General features: G+C 50.6%; 4 protein-coding genes across 4 annotated transcripts; 2 read left to right on the top strand and 2 right to left on the bottom strand.

Moving 5' to 3' along the window:
• Nucleotides 1–98: 98 nt before the first annotated feature.
• P175DRAFT_0518641 (GNAT family N-acetyltransferase) lies at nt 99–1,681 on the bottom strand. Its single transcript, XM_040899068.1, has 2 exons — nt 661–1,681; nt 99–598 (listed from the first exon to the last, which is right to left on the bottom strand). Exons 1-2 carry the CDS (start codon nt 1,624–1,626, stop codon nt 227–229), a joined length of 1,338 nt encoding a protein of 445 aa, XP_040749644.1. The 5' UTR covers nt 1,627–1,681; the 3' UTR covers nt 99–226.
• A 2,494-nt stretch (nt 1,682–4,175) lies between these two features.
• Nucleotides 4,176–6,465, top strand: P175DRAFT_0518640 (uncharacterized protein). Its single transcript, XM_040899067.1, has 2 exons — nt 4,176–6,182; nt 6,228–6,465. Exons 1-2 carry the CDS (start codon nt 4,489–4,491, stop codon nt 6,301–6,303), a joined length of 1,770 nt encoding a protein of 589 aa, XP_040749643.1. The 5' UTR covers nt 4,176–4,488; the 3' UTR covers nt 6,304–6,465.
• Nucleotides 6,466–6,637: 172 nt separating this feature from the next.
• On the top strand, nt 6,638–11,201 carry P175DRAFT_0518639 (putative xanthine dehydrogenase HxA). The gene is made up of 4 exons (XM_040899066.1): nt 6,638–6,974; nt 7,048–7,251; nt 7,325–9,294; nt 9,348–11,201. Exons 1-4 carry the CDS (start codon nt 6,723–6,725, stop codon nt 11,029–11,031), a joined length of 4,110 nt encoding a protein of 1,369 aa, XP_040749642.1. The 5' UTR covers nt 6,638–6,722; the 3' UTR covers nt 11,032–11,201.
• Nucleotides 11,202–11,437: 236 nt separating this feature from the next.
• prm1 (pheromone-regulated protein PRM1) lies at nt 11,438–13,717 on the bottom strand (the record flags this gene model as incomplete). Its single annotated transcript, XM_040894237.1, has 2 exons — nt 11,438–11,730; nt 11,773–13,717. 2 exons carry the CDS (start codon nt 13,715–13,717, stop codon nt 11,438–11,440), a joined length of 2,238 nt encoding a protein of 745 aa, XP_040749641.1.
• Between the last annotated feature and the right edge of the window lie 912 nt (nt 13,718–14,629).

Here is a 14,629-nt window from a genome sequence, read left to right as displayed (position 1 = left end):
AAATGTCTCTCAATGCGTTCTTTAATTAAGGATCCAAATTCGACAGGTAAATATTCAGTCTTCTCTGCCGGAAAGCTCCGACACGTCACTGTGGATATGCCCATGGAGGGGCATCTGAGACTATAAAGTCAACTCTGCTTTGAAACAATCCATCATCCATGATATCCTGGTCCTTACTCCGTACTGTAAAAAAAAAACAAAAAAAAAACCTAGAATCACAGCGGTGCTAGAGTTTTGCATTCCAAGCTGCGCGGTCCGCAGATTCCAAGGGCCTCTCGCGGCCATCCCAGAACAGTGGACACAGCTGAAACCATTTCTCCCGGCTGCAGATTGAATGCACGGAGCGTTTATGGCCCAGGTCCACGTACTTGCCAATGACCAGACCTTGCGCATTCTCGTATGACAGAATAGTGGCGCCGCTGGCTTTGGGCTCTCCCACCACATTTGCAGTTCGCGGATCATCCAAAAAGCAATAATGGATGCAGCTGGAGTACCACACATTGACCCGCTGTGCACCCCGGAAAGAAGCGTCGCCGACAAGAGAGTGGCGACCCCGATCATAGTCTCCCGCATCGTAATGGGCGCCGTAGTGATCTTCCTGTGAACGAAAACTGTTAATATAGATAAAAAGGGGAAACCAGAGAATTGGGGGGAACTTGCCTTTGCCCAATACAACTCATAGTAAGAGAAGCGAGAGTCATTAAAACGTCCAAACAGACAAAGAACATGAGGATCAAAGTGAAGCTTGCGTAGATACTCCCGATGTTGGTCTAGAGTTCCAGTCTCGTTCCAACCCTTTGCAACACGTGGGTCGTTTTGCCATGTATTGAAGAGCTTCAAGTGCTCGGGGTCTTGCCAGTTGACGGCCTCCAGGGAAAAGTGCTCCTCAAGATCGGGAATGTAGCGGCTATAGACAATCGATCCCGGATGGGGCTTGGGGCGACGGACCGGGTGACGAGTATAGACCGCCTCCTCCGGGAACTTCATTGTCAACTGATAGTTCTCAGGCATGACCGGGTACTGAGCTAACGATTCGCGCAGAGGACCATCTGTGTTATCTCCCACCACCCAGATCGGGCGCGGACCAGCCGGAGAAGCTGCACCCTGCCAGAATGAACTTCGCAGAATCAAGATCTCTTCCGAATCCTCGATCTTCTTGCCCGAAAAGCGCCATGGTTTCGGGTGCTCCAGGCCCAAGCCCGTTTGGAGCAGCTCATTCCGGACAATCTCCTTGCCGGTGCCGCGCAGTGTGACTCGAAAATCCTCGTTTGTGGGATGCGCGAGATAAATCGCATGGACCACATTCCAGATCTGCCCCAAAGAAGGAGGATTGACTCCCGCCCATTGGAAGGTGGTCTGTGGACTTCGCCGGGCTCGCGCCCAGGCACTGTTATCGGAGCTCGGAGGAGCTTGGCTTTCAGATACAGACAATAAATCAAACCAGGAGAGTGTGTCAAGATGTAAGGGTTGGGGCAGAGGTCGTCCAGCTACCGGCTGGTGGTCTAGTGTCAAGCTGAGTCTCTGCGGCGTGGTTTCGGCAACAGTACGCACGCGATATACAGTCAAGAACGGGTGTGGGAGCTTTACCAGCGGGTATTTGTGTGATGGTGCTGTGTTGGTCGCCATGGTTGTGGCCTTCGGTCCTTTGCAGTGGTATCAAGAAAGTAGCGACACGACAGATATGCAATCATTGATCAACGCCTCCTTGCGAGACTGCCAGAAGCCCCTCTGGAGAACTTTTAGCTTCGTGAGGAAAGACGAGCTTCGCAGCCCGAGTAAATGGGTTTTGTAGTCCGGGGGTAGTTCAGCGCATGTAAGCCGAGGGCTGGATGAGAGAGGATTATAAGCGAACCCACGTCGACTCTTATTCGACTGGAACCCTAGTTCGTATCTAGTAGTATGTTTCGGACGTTCTGGAATTTGACTCCATTTATCATTTACCCTTTCTCTTCGGGCTTGCCAACGAAGAGCCCATATATCGGTCCCGTAACCGATATCGCCTAACCACCCACTACGTTACGTGGACCAAGGATGCAAACCTGTTCCTGAAGCCGGCCGCATACGTCCCTCTACTATACTTGAAATTTTCTCTGGATCTCGCAGGGTAATCGCCCCAATATGAGTACACCGCGCCAAACCAATTGACCGGGGGGGGGGGGGGGGGGGGGGGTTAGTGTATCCCACATCTCCAACAGGAAGGTTTTAAAGTAACAGACTTTTCAGCGGGAATCCCCTTAAGGCCTTTCTTGAGTAGGCTCGTCTCCTGGCGCAAAGGATTGCACGACGACGCCATACTCCACATGCTGGAATGAGTTGACGGTCAGCCTGCACAGAGAGAAACAGCCGATCTTGCCGTGAAAGCCAGGTCAATCTGGACCAGACGACCCTACAATGGGGCCTTTTTCTTCAAAGGAGTGAGTGGATCCTCACTCCAATTCTGCCTGCCCTGGTTGTGGTCGAAGTGGCGGACGGAGACCGGATGCACTGATTATGGACCGCTGAATTTTCAAAGCAACGAGGGGACAAAGCCCATTCTGCGTAAAATAAAAACTCACCTTACATTTCCTACCTGGGCAGGGATCTGATAACATCCCCTGTCTCCATAATGAGCGGTCATCGGCGGGCACAACATGATCATCTCTCATTTGTTTACATTCTAACTTACTACTAGTGTACCATACTGGGTAACTTACACTAAGTTGTTTCAAGTGTACATGATACGATGTATTGTAAATTGGTAATGATACCTGGCCCACTTGGTATTATCAGATGGATCCATTGTTTTTGAACCACGGGCTAGCATGGAGGATCTGATAACTTTCTTCTTGGCCTTTCTTCAACTTGTTTATTTATTTTTTTTCTCGTTTCTGGTGGAGTGCTATTGCAAAATGCATCCAGTCGCCCTTGGTTGAGAGCCAACAACTCCGTTTCAGCTTGGCTTTACATGCTCGTGAGCGAAGCTCGAGATTAAAAGCTCCACTGCTTGGAAAAAATCTCTATCAGATCATCTGATTAGATTCGGCGGGAATCGGGTTTCACTTGCCAGTTACGGATACGATTCTAAAAACTCTTGGCAGACTGCGCTCTTGACTTGAAAACAAGCCCCCTATGACTTAACTAAATTGATGTCGGGATTTTGCATGCAACACGTCTATTTGGGACATAACGACGAGATTAAGGTTGTTCCCCCTGCCTCATCCTGCGCGGGCTATATGTGTGGGGGATGGCCCATTGATCCCTGTCAACTCACTATGTAGGATCGGTTTTTGGCAAAATTGTACAATAGAGACTGGTTAACCAGGGACGGAAGACGATCCGGACACTGTATGTAGTTCCTGCAGCAGCAGCAGCAGCAGCTACCCACTGCAGTACTGTGGAGTATTGCAGAGGTCCCAGCTCTGAGGCACTTGATTACAGCTTGTACCGAGTGTCGTAAACTGCCGGCCAGATAGATGCGGGAAAGGACAAAAGAGCCATGTATGTGTAGCGCTACCAGTATGTTGGTGTCCATCGAATCAAGTACCCAAGTCAGCGGTGCACGGTCACTATTAGTTCCAATCGTCCTGCCTGTCTCTTAGGAACTTGATATTCTTCTAGAAATGACGCGCACGAGGCTCTGTCCTCTACCTTGGTCGATAGCGTGATTGACATGTACCAACACCCGATAAGATCTTCATATATTATGTCCATTTGAAAAGATATACGATTTTTTGAATGAGACGCAGTTTTAAGATGCCTTTTATGGATATCAGCCTTCTTCCGCCGGGTAAGCAATACTATCAACTCTCGGAGGTTGGGAGAATGGCTTTCCTGATAACGAAGTAATAGTGGGTGAGGCGCGTGTAACATTTTTCTGTATATCAATCACCATACAACGTTCATGATGGCGGTACTGCCAGGGAATGTTCTGCACCGCTAACAAGACCAAGTCCTTCAGGATGTCGAATTGTATTGTCCAAACTAGGAACTAGATCGTATCACGTCGATTTGACGCCTCTTTTAAAAAAGAAGGGATAGAATCGTCGCCAGTCCATGATTTGCTACCCCTACTGGAACATCGTATTTCCGACAGACCCTGACTAAACCCAATTCGGCAATGAGGTCACTGGTTCCCGGAATAGGAAACCAGGGCGAATATTATCATCGACCAGCAACGTTCCCTGGTGAAGATTCTGAATTCGCTTCCACTCTATGCAGGATACGACCCTGACCCCTATGTGACATGCCCAGTGCCATGATTCAACGATTTGCAATGGACTGATTTGTCCACAACCTACGAGAAGGTATCCACTACGGAGTAATGTGTTTGCCTATCCTTTACCCTTTCTTGTGATTTTGATCTGCTACATAATGTGTCAGCGCTTCTGTAGCTAACTAACTAACTAACTAACTGCAGGTTTCAGAGCTTCTCGCACCATCCTCTGGCTCATTGCTGCGGCCACCCGCTGCGTTAAATATCCCTAGCCAGTCGAGCTGCCTGCTATAAACATGATACCCCATCGGAGTACGACTCTGATCTCAATCATTGTATTTGTCGCCCTTCTCTTGTTAATATTCTCTTCCTCCCCGCGTTCCAGTTCCTTCAGCGAAGAGATTTCCGCCGCGACCAAGTATGTGCCAAAATTCCCCTCGTTCGACGACTTGCACCTGCCTTCTTTCCACCCGACGGCACACCAGCCCCCCGAGGCGCAACAGAACAGCTCGAGCGGCGATTCAAAGTGGTTCAGCAATTGGCAGTGGATCAACCCCTTTTCGTCTTCCATTACCCTCGACGAAAACCGAGCTGTCCTGCCTCCCCTTCGAGAGCGGCCTTATATCTACACCTACTATGATCCAAACAAAGGAAATAGCAGGGATGACGAGGATGCGGATGCCCAATTGCTGCTTGCATGGCGTCGCGCTTGGTATGCGCAGGGATTCCGTCCGGTGGTTCTAGGCCACGGAGAGGCGATAGCCAATCCGCTGTATGAGGTTGTGAAACCCCTGGATTTGAACGTTGACCTGGAAAAGGACATTCTCCGGTGGCTTGCTTGGGGACACATGGGCGATGGCTTGCTCGCTGACTGGCGCTGCTTCCCAATGGCGAGATATGATGATCCTACTCTCGCCGATTTGCGACGAGGCACTGATCCGGACTTCATTACCAGATTTCACCGACTTGACGGTGGTCTATGTTCTGGTCAGAAGGACAAGATTAACAATGCGATCAAGGAGGCGATCGCCAAGACAGACGAAAAATTCTCAAAATCTGTGGTAGACGCTTTACCGAACGAAATGTTCAAGATCGAGGAGTCCAGCTCTTTGGCCTTCTACGACTCCACTACAGTTAGCTCTCACTACCCAACTCTCGTAGAGAAGTCTGCCTCCTCCCCGTCGGCCGGCCGGCTCGCGCTGGTGGAGCTCATTAACTCGCACTTAAGAACTACGTTTCGGAACACCTTTCCCGGAGGCATTGCTATTCTAAAGCCCTTTCCCCAGAACACCACCGCGCTGGTTGAGCCAGCATTGCGGCTCGCCAAAGCTCTTGGTCAATGTTCGGGCTCTGTGGAGCCTTCATCTTGCCCTCCAAACTTACAAAAATGTCGACCCTGTGATCCCGAGCAACCGATGCTTATCAGCCAGCCCGCGACCTACAGGAACAACACCCAAGTTTTCACTATCGGCACACTCCCGCACCCGTATACCTTGATCAGCTTGCAGCAACACTCCGTAGAGGTGACCACCCGACATGTCCGACGAGAAACCGAGCGTGATACGTGGCTAAAGGAGGTTACTAGTGAGCATTTAGGCCGCGCCCTCGGTGGAGCTCCCCGAGCGGCTGTTTTCAAGAAAGCGGTCGCGGACGATTCCGTGATCGGGACTTCTCTCTGGATGACAGTTGAGTCGCTGCCTCCCAAGGTTGGTCAAGCTTTGCCGTCCGAATTGTTAGACGAGTTTGAGTGGCAGTTCGGATTCAAGATCCCGCGAGATACCAACGTCGATGCCAAGAATGAGGGTGAAGCCAAAGAATCCATGCAGCATGCCAATCCGAGCCAGCAAGGGGTTGCGGCCGAATACGAGATCCTCCGACTCGCCCGGGAAGGGTTGAAGAGCAAAGATACCAACCGGATCAACATTAAAGACGTGGCAGAAGCGTGGAATCTAGCGGACACGGAGGTGTGGCGGTTTGTCAAGGCATACCGGCATGTACATCACCCACTTCAGTAAGCTCACACTAACTTTGACAGGGCACGGAGCATTGTGGAACGACAGAAGTGGGAGGAGGATGAAAAGGACTTTCTCGGGGCCCGACCCAAGGCATAATAGATGGACGCAATAGACCCTTTCTTTGCATAGGAAGATTCGCGCGAGGAGTCCAATTAGTTGGTTACAGAGGTACTGTCCGTTCACTTTGGCGTTGGGATGATAAACATTATATCTTTATTACTATAAGCGACGTTTTATTCGACCAGGATATATAATTCTAATTTTATTCAATTCATTAGTTAAGTGAGTAAATAATCATCATTGGCTTCCACTCTGGAATCTGGATGATCCAACTCCAACAGCGTCGGATGGTGGCGATCCCCGCGATAAGTCATCTTTCCCCGCCATGATAGCTATTTCCTTGCTTCTCTTCTCTTCTCTTCTCGTGCACGATACAACTATTAAAGTCGATCGATGCCTGTCTTTCTCCCCTGATCCAGTCGAACACGGCTGAACCTCACTCATCCCTACCCATCATGGCGCCTGGCGTCCTGGTTGAACCAGCTCAGTCGGAGCTTGAAGTCGCCGCGGCGGCGAAAGCTGCCGTGACCTCCTTGACCCAGCTCACAGAGGACTGGGATGACTGTATTCGCTTCTATCTGAATGGCACAAAGGTGACTCTGGACTCTGTGGATCCGGAAATTACCCTGCTGGAATATCTGAGAGGTATTGGCTTGACGGGGACGAAGCTGGGATGTGCAGAGGGTGGCTGCGGTGCCTGTACAGTAGTATGTTCTGGCCTTTCCCCATGCTAGATCCGAATTTCAGCTGGTATTAACCAAGATGGTGACCTCCAAATAGGTGGTCTCACATATAAATCCAACGACAAGGAAACTCTACCATGCCTCCGTCAACGCCTGTCTTGCCCCCCTGGTTAGTGTCGACGGCAAACATGTGATTACTGTCGAAGGTATTGGGAATGTCAAGAATCCCCACGCCATCCAGCAACGGCTGGCAATTGGGAATGGAAGCCAGTGTGGTTTCTGTACCCCGGGCATCGTCATGGTTCGGCTACCTACCTTATAGGGTCTTGTATACCTCAGAGAGAGTCTTGGCTAATAGTATATATGTCTTGCAGAGCCTCTACGCCCTCCTCCGAAACAACCCCCAGCCCTCTGAACACGCGGTGGAGGAGGCGTTTGATGGAAACCTATGTCGATGCACAGGCTATCGGCCAATTCTAGATGCTGCCCAAAGTTTCACGGCCCCGGTTGGTTGTGTCAAATCCCGCGCCAATGGAGGATCTGGATGTTGTATGGAGATGGAGAAGGAGAAGGAGAGGGAGGATGGCACAACGGGATGCTGTAAAGCCTCGTCGCTCGAGAAGGATGGTGATTTTCCAAAGTTCAAGTCTCCAGAGTTTATCGAGTACAAACCGGACACAGAATTAATTTTCCCGCCTGCCCTTTGGAAGAATGAGCCCCGACCGGTGGCTTTTGGTAACAAGCGCAAAAAGTGGTACCGGCCAGTTACTCTACACCAGCTCTTGGAGATCAAGGACATTCACCCGGACGCAAAGATTATCGGTGGAAGCACCGAAACTCAGATTGAGATCAAGTTCAAGGCCATGCGCTACAGTGCCTCTGTCTATGTCGGCGACATCGCCGAGCTGAAACAATTCTCCTTCCATGATGACCACTTGGAAATCGGTGCGAACATCTCCTTGACCGACCTGGAAAATGTCTGCGACCTAGCGCTTGACCGATACGGTCCGAGAAAGGGACAACCATTCAGTGCGATCAAAAAGCAACTCCGCTACTTCGCTGGAAGGCAGATCAGAAACGTGGCTTCTCCAGCTGGCAATCTAGCGACTGCATCTCCGATTTCTGATTTAAATCCAGTCTTCGTGGCCACAAACACGCATCTTATCGCCAAATCGTTAGAAAAAGAGACCGAGATCCCCATGGGCCGGTTCTTCAAAGGCTACCGATCCACAGCCCTTCCACCAGATGCTGTCATTGCCAGCCTCCGAATCCCGATCGCACGCGAGAACGGAGAGTATATGCGGGCCTATAAACAAGCCAAGCGGAAAGATGACGATATTGCCATTGTCAATGGTGCTTTTCGCGTGTCTCTCTCCCCCTCAAACGACATCACGAGCGTGAATTTGGTTTTTGGTGGTTTGGCACCTATGACTGTATCTGCACGGAATGCTGAGGCTTTCCTGATTGGCAAGAAATTCACCAACCCAGCTACTCTTGAGGGCACAATGGGTGCTCTAGAAAAGGACTTTGACTTGAAGTTCGGCGTTCCCGGTGGAATGGCGACTTACCGCAAGTCCCTTGCCTTAGGGTTCTTCTATCGATTCTACCACGACGTGTTATCGGGGCTCGAAGTGAAGGAAGCCGATGTGGACGAAGATGTCATTGCTGAAATCGAACGAGCAATTTCTTCAGGCGAAAAGGATCATGAGACTTCAGTAGCATACCAACAAAAAGTCCTGGGCAAAGCCGGTCCCCACGTCTCAGCGCTAAAACAGGCCACTGGTGAAGCCCAGTACACGGACGACATACCCGTTCAGAAGAATGAACTGTACGGCTGTATGGTTCTATCGACCAAACCCCATGCCAAAATCATCAGTGTGGAAGCGGATGCTGCTCTGGATATTCCTGGAGTAGTGGACTATGTCAACCACAAGGATCTACCAAGCCCAAAAGCCAACTGGTGGGGCGCCCCCAACCGCGACGAAGTGTTCTTTGCAGTTGACAAGGTGACAACCGCTGGTCAGCCAATTGGTATGATTCTGGCAAATACGGCCAAGGCTGCTGAAGAGGGTGCAAGGGCTGTGAAGGTCGAGTATGAAGATCTACCTGTGATCCTTAGCATTGAGGAGGCAATTGAGGCAGAGTCTTTCTTTGAGCATTACCGCTACATTGCGTGCGGCGATACAGAAAGTGCTTTCAAGGATGCGGACCACGTTATCACAGGTGTCTCACGAATGGGCGGCCAGGAGCACTTCTACCTGGAAACCCAGGCTTGTGTTGCGATTCCCAAACTTGAAGATGGAGAGATGGAAATCTGGAGCGGTACCCAAAATCCAACCGAAACGTAAGTATAAGCTTTCTGTTATACTGTCTACTTTCGTCTAACAGCGCCTTTAGGCAAGCATATGTCGCCCAGGTTACCGGCGTCTCTGCCAACAAGATTGTCTCAAGAGTTAAACGTCTTGGAGGAGGATTCGGTGGCAAAGAAACCCGTTCAGTCCAGCTAGCAGCAATCTGCGCTACTGCTGCTGCGAAAATGAAGCGACCTGTCCGTTGCATGCTCAACCGCGATGAAGACATCCTAACTTCTGGACAACGTCACCCATTCCTTTGCCGCTGGAAGGTCGGAGTAACTAAGGAAGGCAAATTCCTTGCACTTGATGCAGATGTTTATGCCAATGGCGGTCACACACAAGATCTCTCGGGCGCTGTCGTGGAGCGCAGTCTCTCGCACATCGACGGAGTATACAAGATTCCGAATGTCAACGTCCGAGGCCGCGTGTGCAAAACAAATACAGTTTCCAATACTGCTTTCCGTGGATTTGGTGGTCCTCAAGGGCTATTTTTCGCAGAGTCCTTCATATCAGAAGTTGCGGACCACCTCAACATCCCCGTGGAAGATCTACGATGGCGCAACATGTATCAGTCTGGTGAAACGACTCACTTCCGCCAGGAGCTCAAAGACTGGCATGTACCCTTGATGTACAAGCAGGTCATGGAAGAGAGCTCGTATGCAGAGCGCCGCAAGGCTGTAGAGGAGTACAACCAGACGCATAAATGGTCAAAGCGTGGAATGGCCGTTGTCCCCACAAAATTTGGCATCTCTTTCACGGCGCTCTTTCTAAATCAAGCGGGCGCCCTTGTGCACATTTACCACGATGGCAGCGTTCTCGTTGCCCACGGCGGAGTCGAAATGGGCCAAGGTCTCCACACAAAGATGACCATGATTGCAGCCGAAGCCTTGGGAATACCCCAATCCAATGTCTTCATCTCCGAGACTGCTACAAATACCGTCGCAAACACCTCGGCTACTGCAGCCTCAGCAAGTTCTGACCTCAATGGATATGCCATCTTCAACGCCTGCGAACAGCTTAACGAACGCTTGCGCCCTTACCGTGAGAAGATGCCTAACGCGACGATGAAAGAGCTCGCGCACGCTGCATATTTCGATCGCGTCAATCTCTCCGCACAGGGATTTTACCGCACCCCGGATATCGGCTACGTCTGGGGTGAAAACAAGGGCCAGATGTTCTTCTACTTCACGCAGGGCGTCACCGCCGCCGAAGTCGAAATCGACACCCTAACCGGCGACTGGACGCCTCTCCGCGCCGATATCAAAATGGATGTAGGGCGCACAATCAACCCCTCCATCGACTACGGCCAGATCGAAGGCGCCTACATTCAGGGCCAGGGTCTCTTCACCACCGAAGAATCTCTCTGGCACCGGGCGTCGGGCCAAATTGCCACCAGAGGACCGGGAAACTACAAGATCCCGGGGTTCCGGGATATCCCCCAGATCTTTAACGTAAGCCTGCTGAAGGATGTCGAGTGGGAGAATCTGCGCACGATCCAGCGCTCCCGTGGTGTTGGCGAACCCCCGCTGTTCATGGGCAGCGCGGCGTTCTTCGCTATCCGCGATGCGCTGAAGGCGGCCCGGAAGCAGTGGGGTGTTAATGACGTCCTGCAGCTGCAAAGTCCTGCTACCCCGGAGCGGATCAGGATCAGTTGTGCGGATCCGATTATTGAGCGGGCGAGGGTGCTTCCCCGGGAGGGGGAGAAGAGTTTCTTTGTTGCGATTTGAAGCAGCTTGGATTTTCTATGTTGTTATGACGTTTATGACTTTTTTTTGAATATGCCTATACATACCGTACAGTGTAGGGTTTTATTTCTTGTGTGCTTTTCTTGTGTGCTTTTTATTGATATCAGTATGACCTTGGTGGGGTATGTATACATCTAGATTTATATATAACTAGTGCATCAATTCTCTAGTTAATAATATCAGTTAAAAGTATTCAGAATGATTTGCCCACTAAGAGGACATTATTGGGATGTTCTAAAGTTGTTTCGAAACAATCCATTACAATGCCTGAGAATCCAGCGCCAGAGAGCATGCACGCCACCATGACAAAAGAACATAACTAGGTATGATGAGAAAAGACGTAAGCAAGGGGCAGAATCTTATAGTAAAATACAATACAATACCACCCCTAACGCTTCTCTATCCCATATTCAACATAACTGCTCCCACGCAGATCCGGCACCCCCGAAACTTTGAGTGCGTTCCGATGTCCTGCAAACCCGATTTTCTCGTCGGGATACCCGGACTCTGTTTCAGTGGTCACGGTCGTGGTCACGGCCACCGCGATCCCAGAGCCTGCCCTTGCTGTCGCGGCAGGTTCATATTGTGGTGCTGGTGGAGAGCGAGCAGAGCTAGAGCTACGGACATTGGGTATTGCGGTTAGGGGCACATCGGTGAAGCCATTGGAGTCAGAAACGCCGCCTCGGGCTCCCGCTCCACTGCCGCCGCCACTATAATGTGGACCCGGCGGCCCTGAAGGTGTGGGGGCGCCGCCGCCCTCCCCGCGGGTTCTTTCTCGCTTGCAGAATAGGATCAGGGCGCGAGTGAGTCCGATGAGTAGATTGAGGAACCACACAAGGAGGATGAGTGCGGAGATGGTTGTTTCTGTTTTGATGCCGTTGGCGATCTTGCTGGTGACTCGGTACACGGTCGCGGTGATTTGATCGGAGGTTGAGTCGCCGGCGTCGGCGAGGAAGCTGTCGCTTCCGTCGGAAGAAGAGATGGAGTCAGAGGCGCCGCGAGAGAACGTGTCGTTGGGCAAAGTAGGGAGGTCAATATATGCGGAGTCGGAGACCCAGGTGAGGCCTTTCGAGATACCGGCGATTTGGAGGAAAATCAGGCAGTTCAAGACGTCGAGGATAGGGTCGTAGAGTATCGTTCCGGCGAAGGTCTCGTTCAGGATGCCTGTGGTTTTATTGACAAACGCGTTGAGGGTGTCGTTTACGCCTGTTGTCGAGGTATGGACCCAGCCGAAGATTTTGTCATTGAGGTCGCTGTTTACGTTGCTGATGACACTGTTGGTCCTGTTGGCCCATTCCATAGATGTGCTCTCCAGCGCGTCTACGACTTTGTCGGCGAAGGCGCCTACTTCGGCGGAGAGCTCGGGAACGGTTTTTTCGACGGCTCTGAGAAGTATATATTGGCAGAGACAGGAGAAGAGACCGGCCACCGCGAGAGAGAGAATGAACAGTGCACTTGGCGAGGTGGCGTACGCAATAACCCAGCGGACTAGTATCTGTCTGCGGCTGTTGCTGAATCTGCTTGCCGCTTTAATCCCGGCGGCTGCAGTGTAGGGCCTGGACACGATGTAGACCACATCCATTGGGTCGTCTGCTTCTTTGCGGACGAGTTGAGATCGTTCTTTCATATGCCGCCAACCGCGGATCTCCTGCCATGCCACCGGCAAACACGCAAGAATTGCGGCAATGATCAAAACAGCAATGAAGACCTTGCGGCCTGTTTCTGCGATGTCCTGGACACCATCAAAAAAGGAATCGATTCCATCGTTGCCTTTGCAAAAGCTCAACTGCCGCTTTTCTGGAACTAGGAGTAAAGAACGGTCGAAGGTATATGTTCCCAAGGATTCGTTGATTTTTTGGTTGACCTCCTTGAAGGGAGTACGGATGACATTCTCGACAAACTCGGTCGCCTCGTCAAACGTTGGCATCGAGTTGTTAAGCTTGTCTAGACTTTCATCTATTGACGATGGAAGACGGGCATTCTCAAGCTTATCAACAAAGCTTGAAACATTCAATGTGGGAACGTCCACTCCGATCGAACTGGCAATTGTGTTGACCACTCCGAGAAATTTGTTGAGGGCGTCTTGGAAAGTTGATATGGTATCGCCGAGGTCCTCGCCTATATCCTTCACCGTTGAGTTCAAAAAGTCGGTGGCGTCTTTCAGCAACCCGACACCGACTTCGACACTGCCATGAACGGCCAATTTTATCAGACAGAGGTAAGTTCGGTACATGGTTCTGATGATATAGAGCACGAGTTCTTCCACGCCAGTCACGGTCAACATTAGCATGCTCTTGAGACCATTGACGGCGGATTCGACACCGGAGGCAGTGAGCTCATTCACTCCTTGCGATAGATAATGAGGCATGGAAGCCATGGTGCTGCCCTGGGTCTCGACAGTGGTACACGCAGACAGCGCCTGGAGTTTCGCCGAGGCAAAATCACTTTGCATGCCAGTGACAGCAATCAATGCTCTGGCTAAGACGAGCAATAGCAGAATGGTCCAGCGGTTCATCCATATTTGTGACAGACGTGCGCTCAACCCCATGTATGGGGTAATGCCGTCAGGATTCAGCGGAATGATACGTCCTGGCCCTCCATGTGGATCTTGAGCTCCATATGGAGGAAGGAGTGGGAAAACAGATCGGCCTGATCTGGAGAATATCATAGTGAAAGGTATGGAAATGAGTGGAGGTTCAATCTTCAAGGAGTCGGTTGTTCAAGGGAGGAAATAGAACGCTCGACGGCAATGTTGGAAGATATCGACTAGAGAGAGAGAGAGAGAGAGATTCTATGATAAAGAGAAAAGAAAGGTTCAGACAAAGATGCTGACCAGCAGCGATTAAGTTATAACAAGGAGGATGTAGTTTACCGGGAAGTCATGGCGCATTAAATCTATCAAGGTGAAGAAGCAGGAAGGAAGAAGAGGAGAGAACTGAGTATCAACACCAACAGAAAAGGAAAAGAGAAGAAAGAAAAAGGATGAAAAGAACAGAGAACAATGGTCTGAATAGAAAGAATTCACCACAAAGGGGGTATTTATCCAATTTATTGCTGGGATCCCAGCAGATCATCTGGTAACACGCCAGGTGAATCAAAGACGATCAAAATAGGTGTTGGTCTTTCTTCAGACATGTATCCATCTCATGTTCATGTTTCATCTCGCGCGATACTTCTCTCAGCAGTTTTTTTGCGTGGGAGGTCAGATCTTGGGCGCTTAGAGGGCAGCATTGTCAGCCAATCCCTTGATTTCAGCATCATAGCGGCAGGACGGAGTAGTCTTAGGCTCCCATTGAAACAAAGGCCTCCATATTTCTGCTTGGACGATGACGTGGATGAAAGGTCTTTGTTCGATCATAGTTCTCGAGTTGAAAGGCGCTTCTGTTCCGCTTGCCGCTGACCCTGCCAGAGATCAGGGTGCCGATCATTGTTTGACTGGTGGAAAGTGATCGAAGGGATTTCCGGGGGGGAGTGACTGGAGAGACCAGTGGTATATTTAGTAGCATATCTGGAGATGATCAAGTGGTGTTATGATGGATAGAGGAGGATAAATAATTAGTGGATGAAAGTTGAAAGTGAT

Source organism: Aspergillus ochraceoroseus, assembly GCF_002846915.1.
Source record: "Aspergillus ochraceoroseus IBT 24754 chromosome Unknown P175scaffold_8, whole genome shotgun sequence".
NCBI classification, from domain to species: Eukaryota; Fungi; Ascomycota; class Eurotiomycetes; order Eurotiales; family Aspergillaceae; genus Aspergillus; species Aspergillus ochraceoroseus.
Note: the sequence above shows the minus strand (reverse complement) of the source record. Positions and strands in the feature narration are given on the sequence as shown.

Coding starts and splice junctions, on each gene's coding strand:
- P175DRAFT_0518641 (XM_040899068.1), bottom strand. CDS start 1,626: ATGGCGACCAACACAGCACCATCACACAAATACCCGCTGGTAAAGCTC. Junction 599..660: donor ATGAGTTGTATTGGGCAAAG/GCAAGTTCCCCC, acceptor TTTCGTTCACAG/GAAGATCACTACGGCGCCCA.
- P175DRAFT_0518640 (XM_040899067.1), top strand. CDS start 4,489: ATGATACCCCATCGGAGTACGACTCTGATCTCAATCATTGTATTTGTC. Junction 6,183..6,227: donor CGGTTTGTCAAGGCATACCG/GCATGTACATCA, acceptor TAACTTTGACAG/GGCACGGAGCATTGTGGAAC.
- P175DRAFT_0518639 (XM_040899066.1), top strand. CDS start 6,723: ATGGCGCCTGGCGTCCTGGTTGAACCAGCTCAGTCGGAGCTTGAAGTC. Junction 6,975..7,047: donor GCTGCGGTGCCTGTACAGTA/GTATGTTCTGGC, acceptor ACCTCCAAATAG/GTGGTCTCACATATAAATCC. Junction 7,252..7,324: donor GTACCCCGGGCATCGTCATG/GTTCGGCTACCT, acceptor TATGTCTTGCAG/AGCCTCTACGCCCTCCTCCG.